The 15119-nt window shown below is 38.7% G+C and overlaps 1 protein-coding gene across 1 annotated transcript in view; it reads left to right on the top strand.

Moving 5' to 3' along the window:
* The window catches only part of prkcea (protein kinase C, epsilon a), a 41252-nt gene that overhangs the window by 15107 nt on the left and 11026 nt on the right, over positions 1-15119 (top strand). Inside the window, exons 2-6 of the mRNA XM_067575575.1 lie at positions 5853-5916; positions 11613-11778; positions 11899-11933; positions 13549-13637; positions 13974-14103. Coding sequence (XP_067431676.1) covers positions 5853-5916; positions 11613-11778; positions 11899-11933; positions 13549-13637; positions 13974-14103 — 484 coding nt within the window. The remainder of the gene's footprint in view (positions 1-5852; positions 5917-11612; positions 11779-11898; positions 11934-13548; positions 13638-13973; positions 14104-15119) is intronic.

The raw sequence follows: 15119 nt of genomic DNA, 5'->3' as shown, positions 1-15119 counted from the left end.
ATGGGACACTGCGGGCAAAATAGTTGAAAATATGGCTTTTCTACATGTTTATGCTTGTTGAACACGTGCTTTTATACTTATTTGATACTAATTTCCTTCATTTCATTTTGGTGCACCATGAAACCAGCGTTTCACTCAACATAATTAATGTTAATAGTTACACCTGTGTTTGGCAAGTTAAATTGTCCTCTGTGACAAAAGTCAGTTGTCTAAACTGTTGTCCCATCTGGCACATCAAAAGCAAACAATATTTAAGTACCAATAGCTGATCAATTATTGTTTATGAGCTGCCATATTTCCAGAAAATATTATGTAGGTTGCGTAGCCACATTTTCCTTTTTTTATGTTCATGTATTTACCGTCTTACAGGGTGCTTTCAACTTGAAAAGTGATATAATACAGATCTCAACAGAATTCCCTGAGTGAAGGTTAAAGGGTCACTTCCATAAAGTCACGGGAAAAAAATATATTTTCCTATTTTTCCCGCTCCCCAGTGGCACCCAGCCCTGCAGAGAGTTGTGTTTATTTGCCAGGATTAGAAAATATCCATTACTGAGACGTCTGCCGTCACCTTGAAGTGAAATGGAGGTGAAGAAAATTTCGTTTGAGGCACTTAAAGCATTTAAAAAATTACACTGGAAAAACATAACAGCATCTTTCCAGAAACACTGTCCCTGTTAGTCAGAATAATACACAATCCTCAATATGAATTGTTATCAGTGAAAACTATTAACTACTAAATACTGAAAATTGGCTGCAGTCAGGTCTGTGGATATAATACTTACATATACATAATATATACCTTTATTATATAATATACCGGCTACAGCTACAGTATTTTGCAGGCTCCCATAAAAAAAAAAAAAAAAAAAAAAGGTTCAGCAGTGCTGTAGCCATAGAAACGTCTGTTGCTAGGATACATGGCTACACTGTAGTAAAGCGGTAACCATAGAAATGTCTGCATAGCTAACATCAGCATCTGTTTATTTAGGATTAATAAGGATTTCTGACGCTATCACTGCTGATTCTTAATATATTTTTTTAATGCAGCTACACTTTGACCTTCTCAGATATGATCTGATTTGATATTATCTCATTATTTGACTTACTATGATTGCACCAACCTGTAAGGGGATTCAAAGCCTTTATAGATGTTTTTCTGTATATTCCATTGGGCTGCTTATTATTTTCTCAATTAATCGATTCATTGTTTTGTCTATAAAATGTGAAAATAGTGAAAAATGCTTGTTATACTTTCCCAAAGTCGAAGGTGACATCTTCAAATGTCATGTTTTGCTGGACACACAGTCCAAACCCCAAATATAATCAGTTTACCATCATGTATGACAAAGAAAAACATCAAATCACAACATTTGAGAAGCTGAAACCAACTACTTTGTGGCATTTTTACATTTTAAAAAAAGATATTGAAATGAATAGCAACTGATTAATCTTCTGTTCCTGTTCACCAGTCGATTAATCGACTAAACGTTTCAGCTCTAATGTTCCACCGCATCAGCCTGTGACACTAAATAATCAATGCTGTGCTGTGCTGTGGCATTTTTCTTTTAACTAACTTCTAACAAATTTGCACAAGTATGTAAATAATGCAGTTGTAGTCAACAGCTTTAGTAGTGGCAGCATAAAAAAAACACCTGCTTTACCTCTTGAACATATCTAAAATAATGCAGTGGATTATTGGTTTTAGTAGATTGTTTTGCCATTAAATTATTTTCCATCCTGCCAAAGATCCAGTTCTAGAGAAACATTGAGAGTCTGTGCTGATTTCAGATTTTTTTGGCATCATATTGAACACTGGCATGATCCGATTCATCCTCAAGTGTGAAGTAGTAGTAAAAAAAAAAAAAAAAACAGCTTGAAGACACCTCACAACTCAAGTGGCCCGTAACCACCGGCGTCAGACCCGAGAGCGCTAAGTCATGATCACGGCGCCGTCCGTTTGTTCCCGCTCTGTTCCAAAATCACATCTTTCAGCTAAAATCCCGCCGAGATGCTCTGTTATGCAAGAGGTTACATTTTGGAGGATTAGCACATGGTTTTCAAGGGCAGACATCAAGAATCCGATGGCGTTTATAGGTCACAAATCCCGGCAGTCGTTATGTGTCATACACACAACAAAATGACACTGGATGAGATGTACGACACTCTCTGTGTCTTTTATTGTATTTTCTTTCAGATATGTTAGATTCCTTGATGGTCATCACACAATAAAAATGTTATAATAACTCTAAAAAATACTTTTATTTGTAAAGCAGTTTTCAGGAGATTCAAGATTAAGTTTATTGTCATTTATTTCTGTACTTGCAAAGATCAGGCTGAAATAAATGATCAAATAAAACAAGACGAATTAATTAAATTAATGTTTCTTCTTTCTTAACATGTGTTGCCAACTTTAGACTTCTAAACTATAAAGGAGAATAAAGCCGGTAGCATTTTATTTATTCTTTTAAGGGAACATAACCAGGCAAAAATTGAAAAAAAATGAGTCCACACATTGTTTCTTCTTCCCAGAAAAATTGGTCCTTGTCATTCATTAACAGACACTCACATGACATGACATTTTCTCTCTGTAATTTTAATTTCAGCTCAGACTTTTTCCTCACATTCATAAGATTTATCCAACCTGTTTAAACAGTGTTCATGTTCTTTTTATTATATTTGTTTCTTTGATTTGGTTCCAACCTGCAGCCTTTTTCTTTCGTTTCTCACCTCAGTTCTCTAAATTGTGTTAGTTTATACATCTAAATCTAAATAATCTGTTTCTAGACGATAACTGACTAATTACACCGGCGTTATGTTGCTTCTCTTATTTGTTTCTGGCTCGTAAACAATCTGATATCAGAAGTAAGTTCACCGCGTTTGCCCGAGGTTCCATATGTCCTTTGGATCACAATGCTGTAAATTCCCACATGATGTTGTGCCGTCGCTGCTGTAGCTGCATGTTATGCACGCAGTGTATCTGATGGTGGGTGGTAGAGGAGGAGGGGGAGGGGGAGGTGGGTGGGAAGTATGGTATTTTGCTGTTTCACATTTGTTTGTGTGCAATCTTTGTGTCTCATGTTCAGCAATGCATGGCCACGTATGTGTGTGTGTGTGTGTGTGTTGTTGGCTGTGTGTGTGAGTCTGTCTGTTGCATAAGAGGATCTGCTGCTGTCCCAGAGCTTAACTAAGGATTTAAACCTCTCTTTCTCACTCTCTCTCTCTCTCTCTCTCTCTCTCTCTCTCTCTCGCACTCTCTCGGTCTCTCTCTTCCTGTGTCGCCCGTCTCTCTCTAGCGCTCTCTGTTGCACTCTCTCTAATCTCTGTAATTGCACATATATCGGAGGGTGGTGATGTCATTATTTTGTTGAATCAGCCTGCGTGTATGCAGATTGTATGTTTGCTGATCTTGTGATGCTTGAGCAGGAACATTTATTTTTACTCCGTGTGCATTAAGAAGTTTCCCAGAATGAAATAGCCTCCATCTTGAAGACACCTGCTCACACAGAGTGACGAAAGGACTCATTACGATTTGTAATTTAAACTGTCTTTAACCACAGAATATTCATATATATATATATATATGTATGTGTGTGTGTGTGTATATAAATGAGAAATTTGATGATTTAATCAGCTGTGCTTTTGATATATTGAGTCACTTTTACTTTATGTAACTTATGTCCTGTATGTGGAGGATTAATGGATTATGACACAGGTGCTGTATATCAAGTAGTGACATCATTCCCTATTTCAGCAGCTTTGCTTCTTCAGTTATCTTCCAACGCCTAGTCTTGTGTTTTTGGCAACTTTTAACGTCCCTGAGTGTAAGAACGGACATTTCATTTCTTACCATTTTACAGTCTGTTGACAGAGAGGATCGGCCTCAGTGGTGTTCTAAAAAAATACGAGGTTTGGATGAGACTCCGCAAGCTTTACTTTGTCCAACATGCAATGCTGCAAATTTGCTGGCTGTAAACTCTTCACAGCACCAGAACATTTTGTCAAGGAAGGATTCAGCCAACACAATATCTCATATATTTAGTATCTTATTAAATTTATTTTGCAGTCCTAAAGCGTTTTATCGGCGCTGTGGTTAATAATATCAACTTTGATGACATGCAGAAAGTTAATGTCATACCTTAGTAATGTCTGTATGAAAATGATCTCCTCCTGCCGGCCTGTTTCCTGCTCAAACAAGCTGCGAGACGAGACAAAAATGTGCTGCTGCTGGATTTCTGCTCGCACTTCCAAAATCCTCTGTCTATAAATGTGTGTACAGGGAGTCATTTGTGCATATGAATTAGTATTTGGTATTAGAACTACAATGATTTATCGGTCGACTGAAAATAAATCAGCGACTATTTTGACAGTAGATTCATCATTTTCAGTCATTTTTTAACAAAAAAAAATGCCAAAATTCTCTGGTTCCAACTCCTCCAATGTGGGGAATTGCTGCTTTTCTCTGTTTTATATAATTGTAAACTGAATATCTTTGGGTTTTGGACTGTTGGTTGGACAAAACAAGATATTTGAGGACGTCACCTCGGGCTCTGTGAAACTGGGATGGATTTTTTTTTTGTTCCCTGCTGTTTTCTGATGTTTTATAGACCGAACAATTAATTGATTAATCAAGAAGATAATCAACAGATTAATGGATAATGAAAAGAATCGTTAGTTGCAGCCCAATTTGGTATCATGAATTGTATCCACATATAAAAAATAGATAGCTAAAACATAAATATGTGACACACATGCAGTATTTCCCCTATGATTGTACAGGCCTGATTGGCCACCGGGCCAAGAAAATCTTTTCTTTAATGCCAAAAATAACGCCAAATATCCAATCATTCAGAAATCAATAATCATTTGCGTTCGGGAGCCTCTGTGCGGCGCTGCTCAGAAACGTGAGTCAACCTCTGTGTCGTTGCCTTGGAAACTCTTGATGCGATGTTGAGTGCCTCGTCTCTTTAGGGTTTTTTCGGTACGTACCACCAGGCCTGAAAAAAAAAAATGTAGGGGAAACACTGCACATGTGTTAACAATTAGAATTAAGCTAGCAGTGATTCTGTGCAGCAACAATGCAGTTGAGTTGAAGTTGACAACAAAGCATGATGATGATGATGATGATGATAGTGGGGATAGTGGGGAAGGTGATGACATGGGTAATAAAGATGAGGATGATGGTGATACTAGTAGAGGCAGCAGTGACCTCAATTCCACCTGCTATCAACATGCAACGTGTATCTGTATATCTGAATAAGGAAAAAAACATATGAATGCAGCTGTAAATATACGCTGAACACGTCGCGATCGGAGAGACCACGTTCTAATGGGAAAAAAAACACCTAGCAAGTTGAATCTCTCCTAACTTCACCTCTTCCTGCTGGCTTAAGAGAGTCCAGCAAAAAAGCTAGAGAGGACGACTTCCTCTGCAAAGGAAGAAGAAGTAGAGCACATACAGCACCGGTGCTTCCTTCGTGTCTCGGGGCGTCCTGTTTCTGGAGAAATCCGCCAGCTCCGCCCGCCTAATCTGCAAATTAAAATCCAATCATAAGTGCAGAATTGAGAAAAAGAGCAAAAGCAAAGTCAAAAGTCTGTGGTCAGATGTCATTAAAAACACATTAATACCAGGTGTAAACGGGGGATCTGTGATGATGTGATGCTGAAGATGGTGATGTTAACGCTGATAATGAAGCGAGTGTAACGCTGGTGAAGATAATGACCTCTTCCAAGTGCGCTGGTGTGTTTGTTTTGCTGGAGGAAAGCCCCCCCGCTGCACTCACTGTTCAGCTGTGTTATTTCTCACCCGCTTTACTCTCTTGTTTTCTCTCTCGCTTTCTTTGTCTGTTCAGATTGACTTGGAGCCAGAGGGGAAGGTGTACGTGGTCATTGATTTGTCTGGATCTTCCACTGAGGGTAAGAATATGCAACACACTCTTTTACCAACAAAAAAAAACAACAAAAAAAACAAACAAAACAAAAGAGAAGGCGAGAGAAAGAAAAAAAAAAAACACATCAAAGCACACATGCATTCACTCAGGCCTTTGGTTGGTTGTTCCTCTATCAGCCGTCTCAGCTACTAAAATCACCTCATCTCAGTGTAACGTACTTCATTTGAAATCTGAGATCCATCAGCCTCCAGACAAACAAATCATATTCACCTGAAGCTCCTTACAGAACTTTTTAGTTAGTGTTGTGGCTTATTTAAAGCTGTAAATACAATATTGACTTATTATGTTTTGTTAAGTCGATGTAGTGAACTTTTTAGCAAACAGTTGCCTATTTACACATCCAGCAGACACAGAGCAACAGTAGTATTTATTTCAAGGATTCATTCTCCTTTTACCTCTGTTTTTAGTCTCCACCGACTCCTGAGGGAAATATCTGCCTCTATAGCAGCAAAATGCTCCACTATGTTCACCAGCTAGTTGCTAACCGTCTGCCTTTTTTGTGCTGAGTGTTCAGTGGACTATAAGAGCTTTTTAGTTTGCAACAGCTGCCTTCTGTGGCTTGAAATGGGTTTGATTAGAGAGCAGCGAGGGTGAGCCAAAACATCAAAGATGTGGGCTGTAAAACCCAAACAAGTTTAAACGAGCTGAGAAACACTACATAGAACTGAGGGGAACTGAAGAGTGGGTGATAATTCTCTGGGTTCGTCACCTTATCAGTCATTTAAGGGGACATATCAAGCTTTTTGGGATTTTGTGTTATTTACACAGTGTTATGATGTCAGATATCTATATTAAACATCGTCAAAGTTCCAAAACTTGAGGTGAACGTATGTAGAAATGCTCCCTGCAATGTTTTTTCTACCCACAAACTGCCCATAAAACTGCCCGTTGTTGCTAAGGTTGTTGCTAAGGTTGTTGCTAAGGTTGTTTGCGTTGTCCACTTTTATGTTTCGGATCAGATTTTGGCTCCAACATGTACGGATGTATTTGAGAAGTTTCCATTTTGTGCAAAGAACAAGAAAAAAAGAGTGTAATCCTACTACTGTACTATTGTTAATGTAACTGCAGAAAGTCAACTTCTGGAAACTAGCCAATCAGAACAGAGCAGCTCATCAGGAGGGGGGCCTTAAAGAGACAGGCCTGTTTCAGACAGAGGCTAAACTGAGGGGCTGCATAAAGGACCAGTATTAGTTAGCCTAAATAAGGAGTTTGAGAGGAGGAACTGTAAATCATGCAAAGATATTCCAGTAGAGCCCCAGAATAAAAATATAGACCTGTAAAATGTGCATAATGTGTGTCCTTTAATGGGTGATTAATCCTTACTTAAGCTGTCAGAGAGCAGAGAGAGTGTATTCTTTAGGATTTACGCTATTTGTTTACGGAGAAAAACATTCACAATCACACTATATTATGGTCATACGTTACCTAAAACTGAAGAACATAACAGCCATAAAGAAGTCAATGAATGTTATTGAATGTGAAGAATGCAACAACATTTTTGAATAGTGATTTTTGACTGTTTTTTTTATAAATACTTGTCAAATTTTACCCCTCTATGTACAAAAATATGTATCAACTGCACAAAAATAGAAATTTTTGTAGATTCTGGGTCAGGAAAAGTGGTGGCGGTTGTGTTTAGAGTGTTTTTATTCCTCTTAAATGTAAAAATGGATCAGTTTTGACCTTAACAAAGAGAAGTAAACATCTCTGTACTGCTGCCAGGCTGTTCAATGAACCTGGGTCACAGAAGCCTTTGACAACGCCTCTCTACATCCAGATACGCTTTGGAGCACATTTCAAACATTAGAAATACTGCAGCTTTAACATAACACACTGTACATACAGCGTTGCCCATTACTGCCAGTCTGCTGCTTTGAAACTAGAGGCCACAGAGTGAGATGGAAAGATTACTATAACAAAAAAAAAAAAAATGAGGTCAAACATGAAGGCTCAGGCCTTCCTGTTTTCCTAGAAAGTTACTCAACAGGATTCGTAGAACTTATTTTTCTTCACTATCTTGTTCCATGTTTCCTTCTCCTCTATTTGTTTGTATTGATTAATCGTGGAAACATGCGGAACGTCTCTCTCTCAATTAGCCTCTCCGCACACAGACGGGAACGCTCGCTCACTCACATGCCGCCTGATAAGAGTGATTTTCACCTGCACCTGTGTATCTTCACACCTGGTTATAAATAGAAACAGTCCTCTGCCTTCCAGTGAAAGCGTGCACATATATGTATGTGTGTGTCTGTGTGTGTGTGTGACTGTGTAGAGGAGTGTCCAGAAGAGAAAGCTCAGCAGTATAACAATAGAGTATAGTATATCTCTGTGTAGATGGATCAAGAGAGCAGTAAAGAGCGAAGAGAAATGGAGTAGATTCTTAAAATAGTAGGTGAGATTGAGCCATGGATTACACACACACACGTATGCAGACTCAGGCATCCGTGTCTTGCCCTCCTCATCGATGATTGGACACTCCGATGTAACCTCACGACCCACTCTCCGCCCACTCCTGAACTTCCTCCGAGTTCATCTGGCTTGAGTGCTCGTCAAGTTAATGTATGCTGATAAAAACAAATGGTGTGTGTGTGTGTGTGTGTGTGTGTGTGTGCTGACGTGAGGGATGGAGAGGAGTAAAGGATGGAGAGATGGAGGGTGAGAACTAGAGGAAGAGGTGGTATTTTTAGCAGATTTATTTATTTTTTTCCCCTGGTGCAATCTGTTGTATGCATACAGCTTCAGAGGCTGGAAGGACGTGTTCCTCTCCAGTTTTTTTTTTTTCCTCTTTTCTCCTCTCCTTTCCATCCTTCTGCATCTGTTGGTTTCAGGAAGTGAATAACAATAATCTGACCTAATCTGACCATCTGCAGTCTTTGTTTTCTGATTTCCCTGCACCCTGTTTCTCCATCCTTTTCTCTTCCGTTAAAATATTCTCTTCAAAGCTTCAAAGATGATTATTGAGCACTTGAGTGGCCAGAATAAGAATTTTGGGAAAAAAACATTTTTAAAGAAAAGCTTCTTATTTTTCAAAAGCAACATCTTCATCAATCAATCAAACTTTATTTTTAAAGCACTTTTCCTACATGTTTGTGCTCGACAGATGACTGACAAGCTGATAATAAGGCAGAACAAATGTAAACAGTAAAAACAGTTTGAGACTAACGCACTCCAATAAAAGATAAAACATGTAATAAAACCAATAAAATGCATAAAAAATAAAATAAGAACAAGATAAAAACAGATGAAGGACAGTGACAGATAAAATAGATAAAAGGGAATAAAACATTTTAAAACAATACAATAAAAAACCCATATATCCAGATTAAATACCTTTAAGGACTGTATTTTTAAAAAATTATTGACACACATTCACTGCAAAATTCTGATCTCTACAAATTTGCATTGAAAGGACTAATGTGTAAGATTTAGTGGCATCTAGCGACCGACTGAATAACCCTCCCGCTTCCAAGCATTCAGGAGAACCTACGGTGGCTGCAAAACTCCAGAGAGCCAGTGTTTGGTTTGTATAGTTTTAAGAAACAACCTAACATGCTAGTATGTAGTTTGACACACAAAACTACACACTGAAACCTTTTTTTACACTTTTTTCTGTTTTTTCTCATAATTTCTGCCAAATTGAACCACCTTCTCTATAAAATGTGCTAAAAGTTAACTGTTAAATACCTGCTAAATTACTCAGAAAATTAATATAAAATCAAAGGACCTGTAAAATAAAGCGTTACCTTTTGAGGAGCCTCTTCAACTCCTTTCAGTGCTTCAACCTCAGCTACAGCTTCTATTTCTTTAAGAGCTTCATCTTCAGTTTTTACTGCCATTACAAAAACTTCACAGGTTCAAAATTTTAAAACATTCGAAATGTCTTAAATCAACTGTAAATCTTCAGAAAATGTTGCCTCATGTAGTTTTAGTTTTATTCTTATTCAACATCACCTGTATCTAATTCAACAGATGTATTTTATTCAACATCTGAGGAGCCACTTCACTTCCTTTCAGTGCTACAACCTTGACCACAACCTCAGCTCTTTTAAGAGCATCCTCCTTTTAAAAAGCTCCAAAGAATAATAATCGTAAAACATTTCACGTATCAGCTGTTTTTTTTATTTTTTTATCAGAAACATTTTCTTTTTCTAGTTTTATTTTTATTTAACCAGAATAATTATGGCTGCAATTAACGATTATTTTCATTATCAATTAATCTGTCTATTATTTTCTCGATTACTTGTTCGGTTTATAAAATGTCAGAAAATGGTGAAACATGTCCATCACTGTTTCCCAGAAGCCCAACATGCAACCTCAAATGTTGAGTTTTGTCAGTTTATTGCCATAGAAGACTAAAGAAACCAGAAAATATTCACATTTAAGAAGCTGGAACCAAAGGATTTGGACATTTTTTTCTTAAAAAAAACAACTCAAAATTAAACAATTATTAAAATATTTGGCGATTAATTTAATAGTTGACAACTAATCAATTAATCAACTAATTGTTGCAGCTCTGTACAAAATTGTGTACAATTTTATCCAGTATTTGAGGAGACTTTCTGAGTGGATTACTGCCACAGTTATATTGTTATTCATTTTTATAATGTCATATTTGTTCATATCACCATCTGTAGTTCTGCTTCGTCTCTATTCTGTCTTCACTGTCTGCTGATTCGTTGTGTGTTTGTGTCTGTTTGTCCGTATATGTGTGTGTGTGTGTTTTTAGACAGCTGTCTCCCAGTTGGTCATTCAGTGGGTCCAGAGTACGTCTGTCTCCACGACAATCACTCTTAACTGTTGTTATGCTTGTGTGTGATGTTTGTGTGTGTGTGTGTGTGTGTGTGTGTGTGTGTGGCCCCTGGACAGATGGATGATGTATTATGTAAAACAAAGTGATCCCAGTAATGGCCTGTTTAGCCGTCTCTCCCCTCTGTCTCACCAACACCACCATCACACAAACGCACACACACTTCCACTTACATGCACTCCCACTATCTCTCACTCTCTCTCTCACACACACGCACACACACACACACACACACACACACACACACATTCCCTAGACAGCCTGTCTGTAATCGAACTCTGGAGAGGCTCAGCAGTAACCACATCTATAACGCACCCAGGAGAGAGACGGAGAGGGAGAGGGAGAATGAAAGAAAGGAGAACTAGGACAGGAGCGCAGAGAGAAGGAGTGTGCGTGGGAGTGAGAGTGGAGGTGGTTCTCTTGTCTTAAGGTTACCCTCGGAAAGCGTTTATCTTTCCGGGGAGATGCAGAGAGGAAGGGAACGGCTGGTTGGATGGCACTAGCTGAGGAGGAGTATTTTAATATGCTGTCCTTCGTTTTAGTGCCCACACATGGAAGTATAAATAGCACGCACACGTACGTATGCATAGGCCTCTGGTAGGTGCGGGGTGTTTGTGAGAAAGAGGGAGGGAGGGGAGGGGTGGGGGAAGGAAAATGAGAGGCCGTTGAATGATTAAACATCTTGAGCAACATGATGCAGATGGTCCTTATTTGTACAAACGATCTCAGGAAATAAAACTGATGGGCGTGATAAAGCATCCGTAGCTCTGTCATGTGTGTCATCGAAAACTTATTCGGTTTGATTCTCTCTTGATTGATAAACTTGTGTCTTGTGTTCACCCCCCCCCCCACAGCCTCAGGAACCAATGAGAATGAGGAGCGAGTGTTTCGAGAGAGGATCGGTCCTCGCCGGCGGCAGGGGGCGGTCCGAAGACGCGTCCATCAAGTCAACGGACACAAGTTCATGGCCACCTACCTGAGACAACCTACCTACTGCTCACATTGCAGAGATTTTATCTGGTAGGAAACGCTTACACAAACACACACACACACATATGTCCGACACGCCTTACCTGCTGTGATGTTACGTTAAATCGACCTGATTGAAACGCTGACTCCTGTGTGTTTGTGATCTGATAGGGGCGTGCTCGGGAAGCAGGGATACCAGTGTCAGGGTGAGTACTTTTCTCTGGCGGACTCCAATTTCTCCAGTAACATTACACATCATCTATTATTTAAGCATTAGAACATAAGAGGGATTAGGCTACACGCTGCTGAATGACAGCTGTGATTTGGTCGCGAGCCACCATCGCCGAGAGCCACAGATGCACCGTGTTACACCGACATCCACAAGAATACATAACAGTATTAAAAACCCAGTCGTACATATTCTTAGCATGTGTTTCTTCTCCTTCAGTGGATGCAAATGTTCATTCTTCCAAAAAAAAAGAATTACAGTTATATCGGACAAATTCTGCAGAACACACAATGTACGTTCATTGCTGGCGATCAGAGCAGATGCAGGAAGTTGTGCAGTTTATGTAACATGGCGAGAGGTAAGGGTGTGGTGGACGGGCATCTAATGTTTTCAGCTTTAGCGCCGGGGATTAGGGCTCACAACCTGCCAATTAACGCCCACGCAGCAGACATCAAAGCCTATTATGAGTCTTCAAATCTTATTTAACGGAGAAATCATTTCCAAAATGACCAGCAGCACACTTATTAGATGGCCTGAATTTAATGATTTAGGCCATAATGACTTGTTGAAAAGATTTAGCATTTTAAGAGGGAAGTGGACGCTTTTATAATTGGAGCCAGCATCTAATTGGTCTGTCGGTGGCACTTTAAAATACTTCCGCATAGTTACCGCTAACAAATTATGTCGGCTTAACCACTCACATACTTTTAGTCGCCTAACCTTAACCACACTTTCACCACACTGTAGAAATGATTAGTTAAAAAACATCAGCATTAAATATAATCCAGGTTTTTGCAGAATTGTCTAATTTCAATGTTTTGTCTGCTGAGTGGGTTATGCTTCCTCTATAATAGTTATGGTATATATAAATATAGAAATATTGATAATTCTGATCATTTTGGAAGTCATAGTCAAGTCACATCAGTGTCATTCTTTCTTCTAGTTTATATTTGAAAGTTTAGTAAAGGACATGAATGATGACAGAATGTTAGTGATGGTGATTTAATATGTATAAGGTACAACGAGGGACCACATAATTTGTCTCTGGATACAGATTTCAATACTAAAACTCTAATCTTGTTGGGATCATTCTTCTATATGTGTGTGAGGCTGCAACTAACACTTAAATGGAGATGTTGGTACACACACACACACACACACACTCTTTTTAGGCTTTTGTAGATTTTAATTATATTGTTTTAGAGAATCGCATCGTTACATTTTTATATTGACACTTAATTTAGGTTGGTCACATCTGGCCGATACCCAGTCCCTTTAATAAGGTCAGTATTGTCACGGATACTAAACCAGCGAATCAGATCAATGCATCACTAGCTGCAACAGTATTACATCACAATCACTAGAGAAGAGAAGATTGGTCGGTTGGATGTTATCAGTTTATTTATTCTTCATATCTGCTGTTTAGGAAAAATAGACACATCATTAAAAAAAAACAAAACTCAGCTCTGTTTTGATAAAGTGCATGTTGTTAATCTGTTGCTGCCTGAGTGGATGAAGGCTGTTAACATGTTGGATGTCCCAAACTTTATTAGACTTAAATTTATGCCTGATGTTTGACGCTGTGCTTCCAGTGTGTACGTGTGTCGTCCACAAGCGCTGCCATGAGCTCATCATCACCAAGTGTGCTGGGATGAAGAAGCAGGAGGACACACCAGAGGAGGTACACACACACACACACACACACGCAAACATCCAAAGACACATGGAGCGGAAATGAAGGGATTTCAGCTCAGTTTTTAAAAATACAGATGAATTTGTCCCCTTCAACATTCATTATTTGTTAATAAACTGTTTATTGCATGTCATACTCATCCTCTACATTAATAAATCTGGGTCTCTTAAGGTAACATGGGAACACTGTGTATTAACACTTCAGCCAGATGCATTATTCCTCCGATAATGCGACAGTGACCTCTTTGTAACACTGTTTGTGTGTGTGTGTGTGTGTGTGTGTGCTTGTTGTGTTTGTTGTGTTTGTGTGTGTCTCCCTCTGTAGGTGGGTTCACAGCGGTTCAGTGTTAACATGCCCCATAAGTTCAGTATCCACAACTACAAGGTTCCCACCTTCTGTGACCACTGTGGCTCCCTGCTGTGGGGACTCATGAGGCAGGGCCTGCAGTGCAAAGGTGAGTTCATGTACAGTGGGGAATTTACAGTTTGATCTCACGGGGGGAGACATTTAGAGCTGCTCAGGGACACAAGTACTGTAAAAAAAATATGTTTATATAAATGTTAATTTAGTTTATAAAGGCACAATGTAGCACCATTTTATGTTATTATTTATTATTATCAATTAACTGTATTGATAAATGACTTTCATTGCAGTTTTTATCTCCACTAAGAAGATGTTTTTGGTCCTTTTTGTTTCTTACATATCATTATATCTCAAAAACTTGATGGACGTTTTTGAAACAGATCCAGGATTTTCCTCTAAAAGATTTCTTAAAAGCGTCCATAATTTTTTTTTTTTATAATAACAATGTATTAAATGACAGTGTGTAATGTCAGAGGTGTTGTCTGTAGTGATGAACATACAGAGACTTATTAGTGACTCTTCTGCTCTGCTATCCGACTGTAACTTTAACGTTTTGGTTCACTCTCAGTGCTCTCGTAGCATAGTTTTCTAACACAGCAGGCAGCTGCTTTTAGTGAAAAAGCTCCAAAACCCACTTTACACTACCTGCTCAGCACCAAATGACAAACAGACACAGTTGGCAACTAGCTGGTGAACATAGTGGAGCGTTTAGCAGCTAAAGAGCCAGATATTTCCCTCAGGAGTTGATAGAGACCAAATACAGAGCTAAAAGAGAGTGGATATTGGACTTACATTCACCATGTGGACAAGAACACAGCTCCAAATGAATGATAATATCAATCTGTAATTGCTGGATGCGTAAATAACCAACTGTTTGCTCACAACAACATATCAGCTTATCAAAAGGTGTTGATACTGTATTTCTGTTGTGTTCACAACTTGTTTCAGTGGCCAAAAACTCAGTTAATGCAGGTTTAACATTTTGAGATACATAGTTTGAGAACATTTTTGCTGTTTTGTGCACAAAATCAATTTTAGAGACTAAGCTGAACCTTTCCAAAGTGAAATACCAGAAAGAAAGTCAGACAGCTTTCTTACGTTTAACCT

Source organism: Thunnus thynnus, chromosome 20 (assembly GCF_963924715.1).
Source record: "Thunnus thynnus chromosome 20, fThuThy2.1, whole genome shotgun sequence".
NCBI classification, from domain to species: Eukaryota; Metazoa; Chordata; class Actinopteri; order Scombriformes; family Scombridae; genus Thunnus; species Thunnus thynnus.
This window is presented reverse-complemented; position numbering and strand designations above follow the sequence as displayed.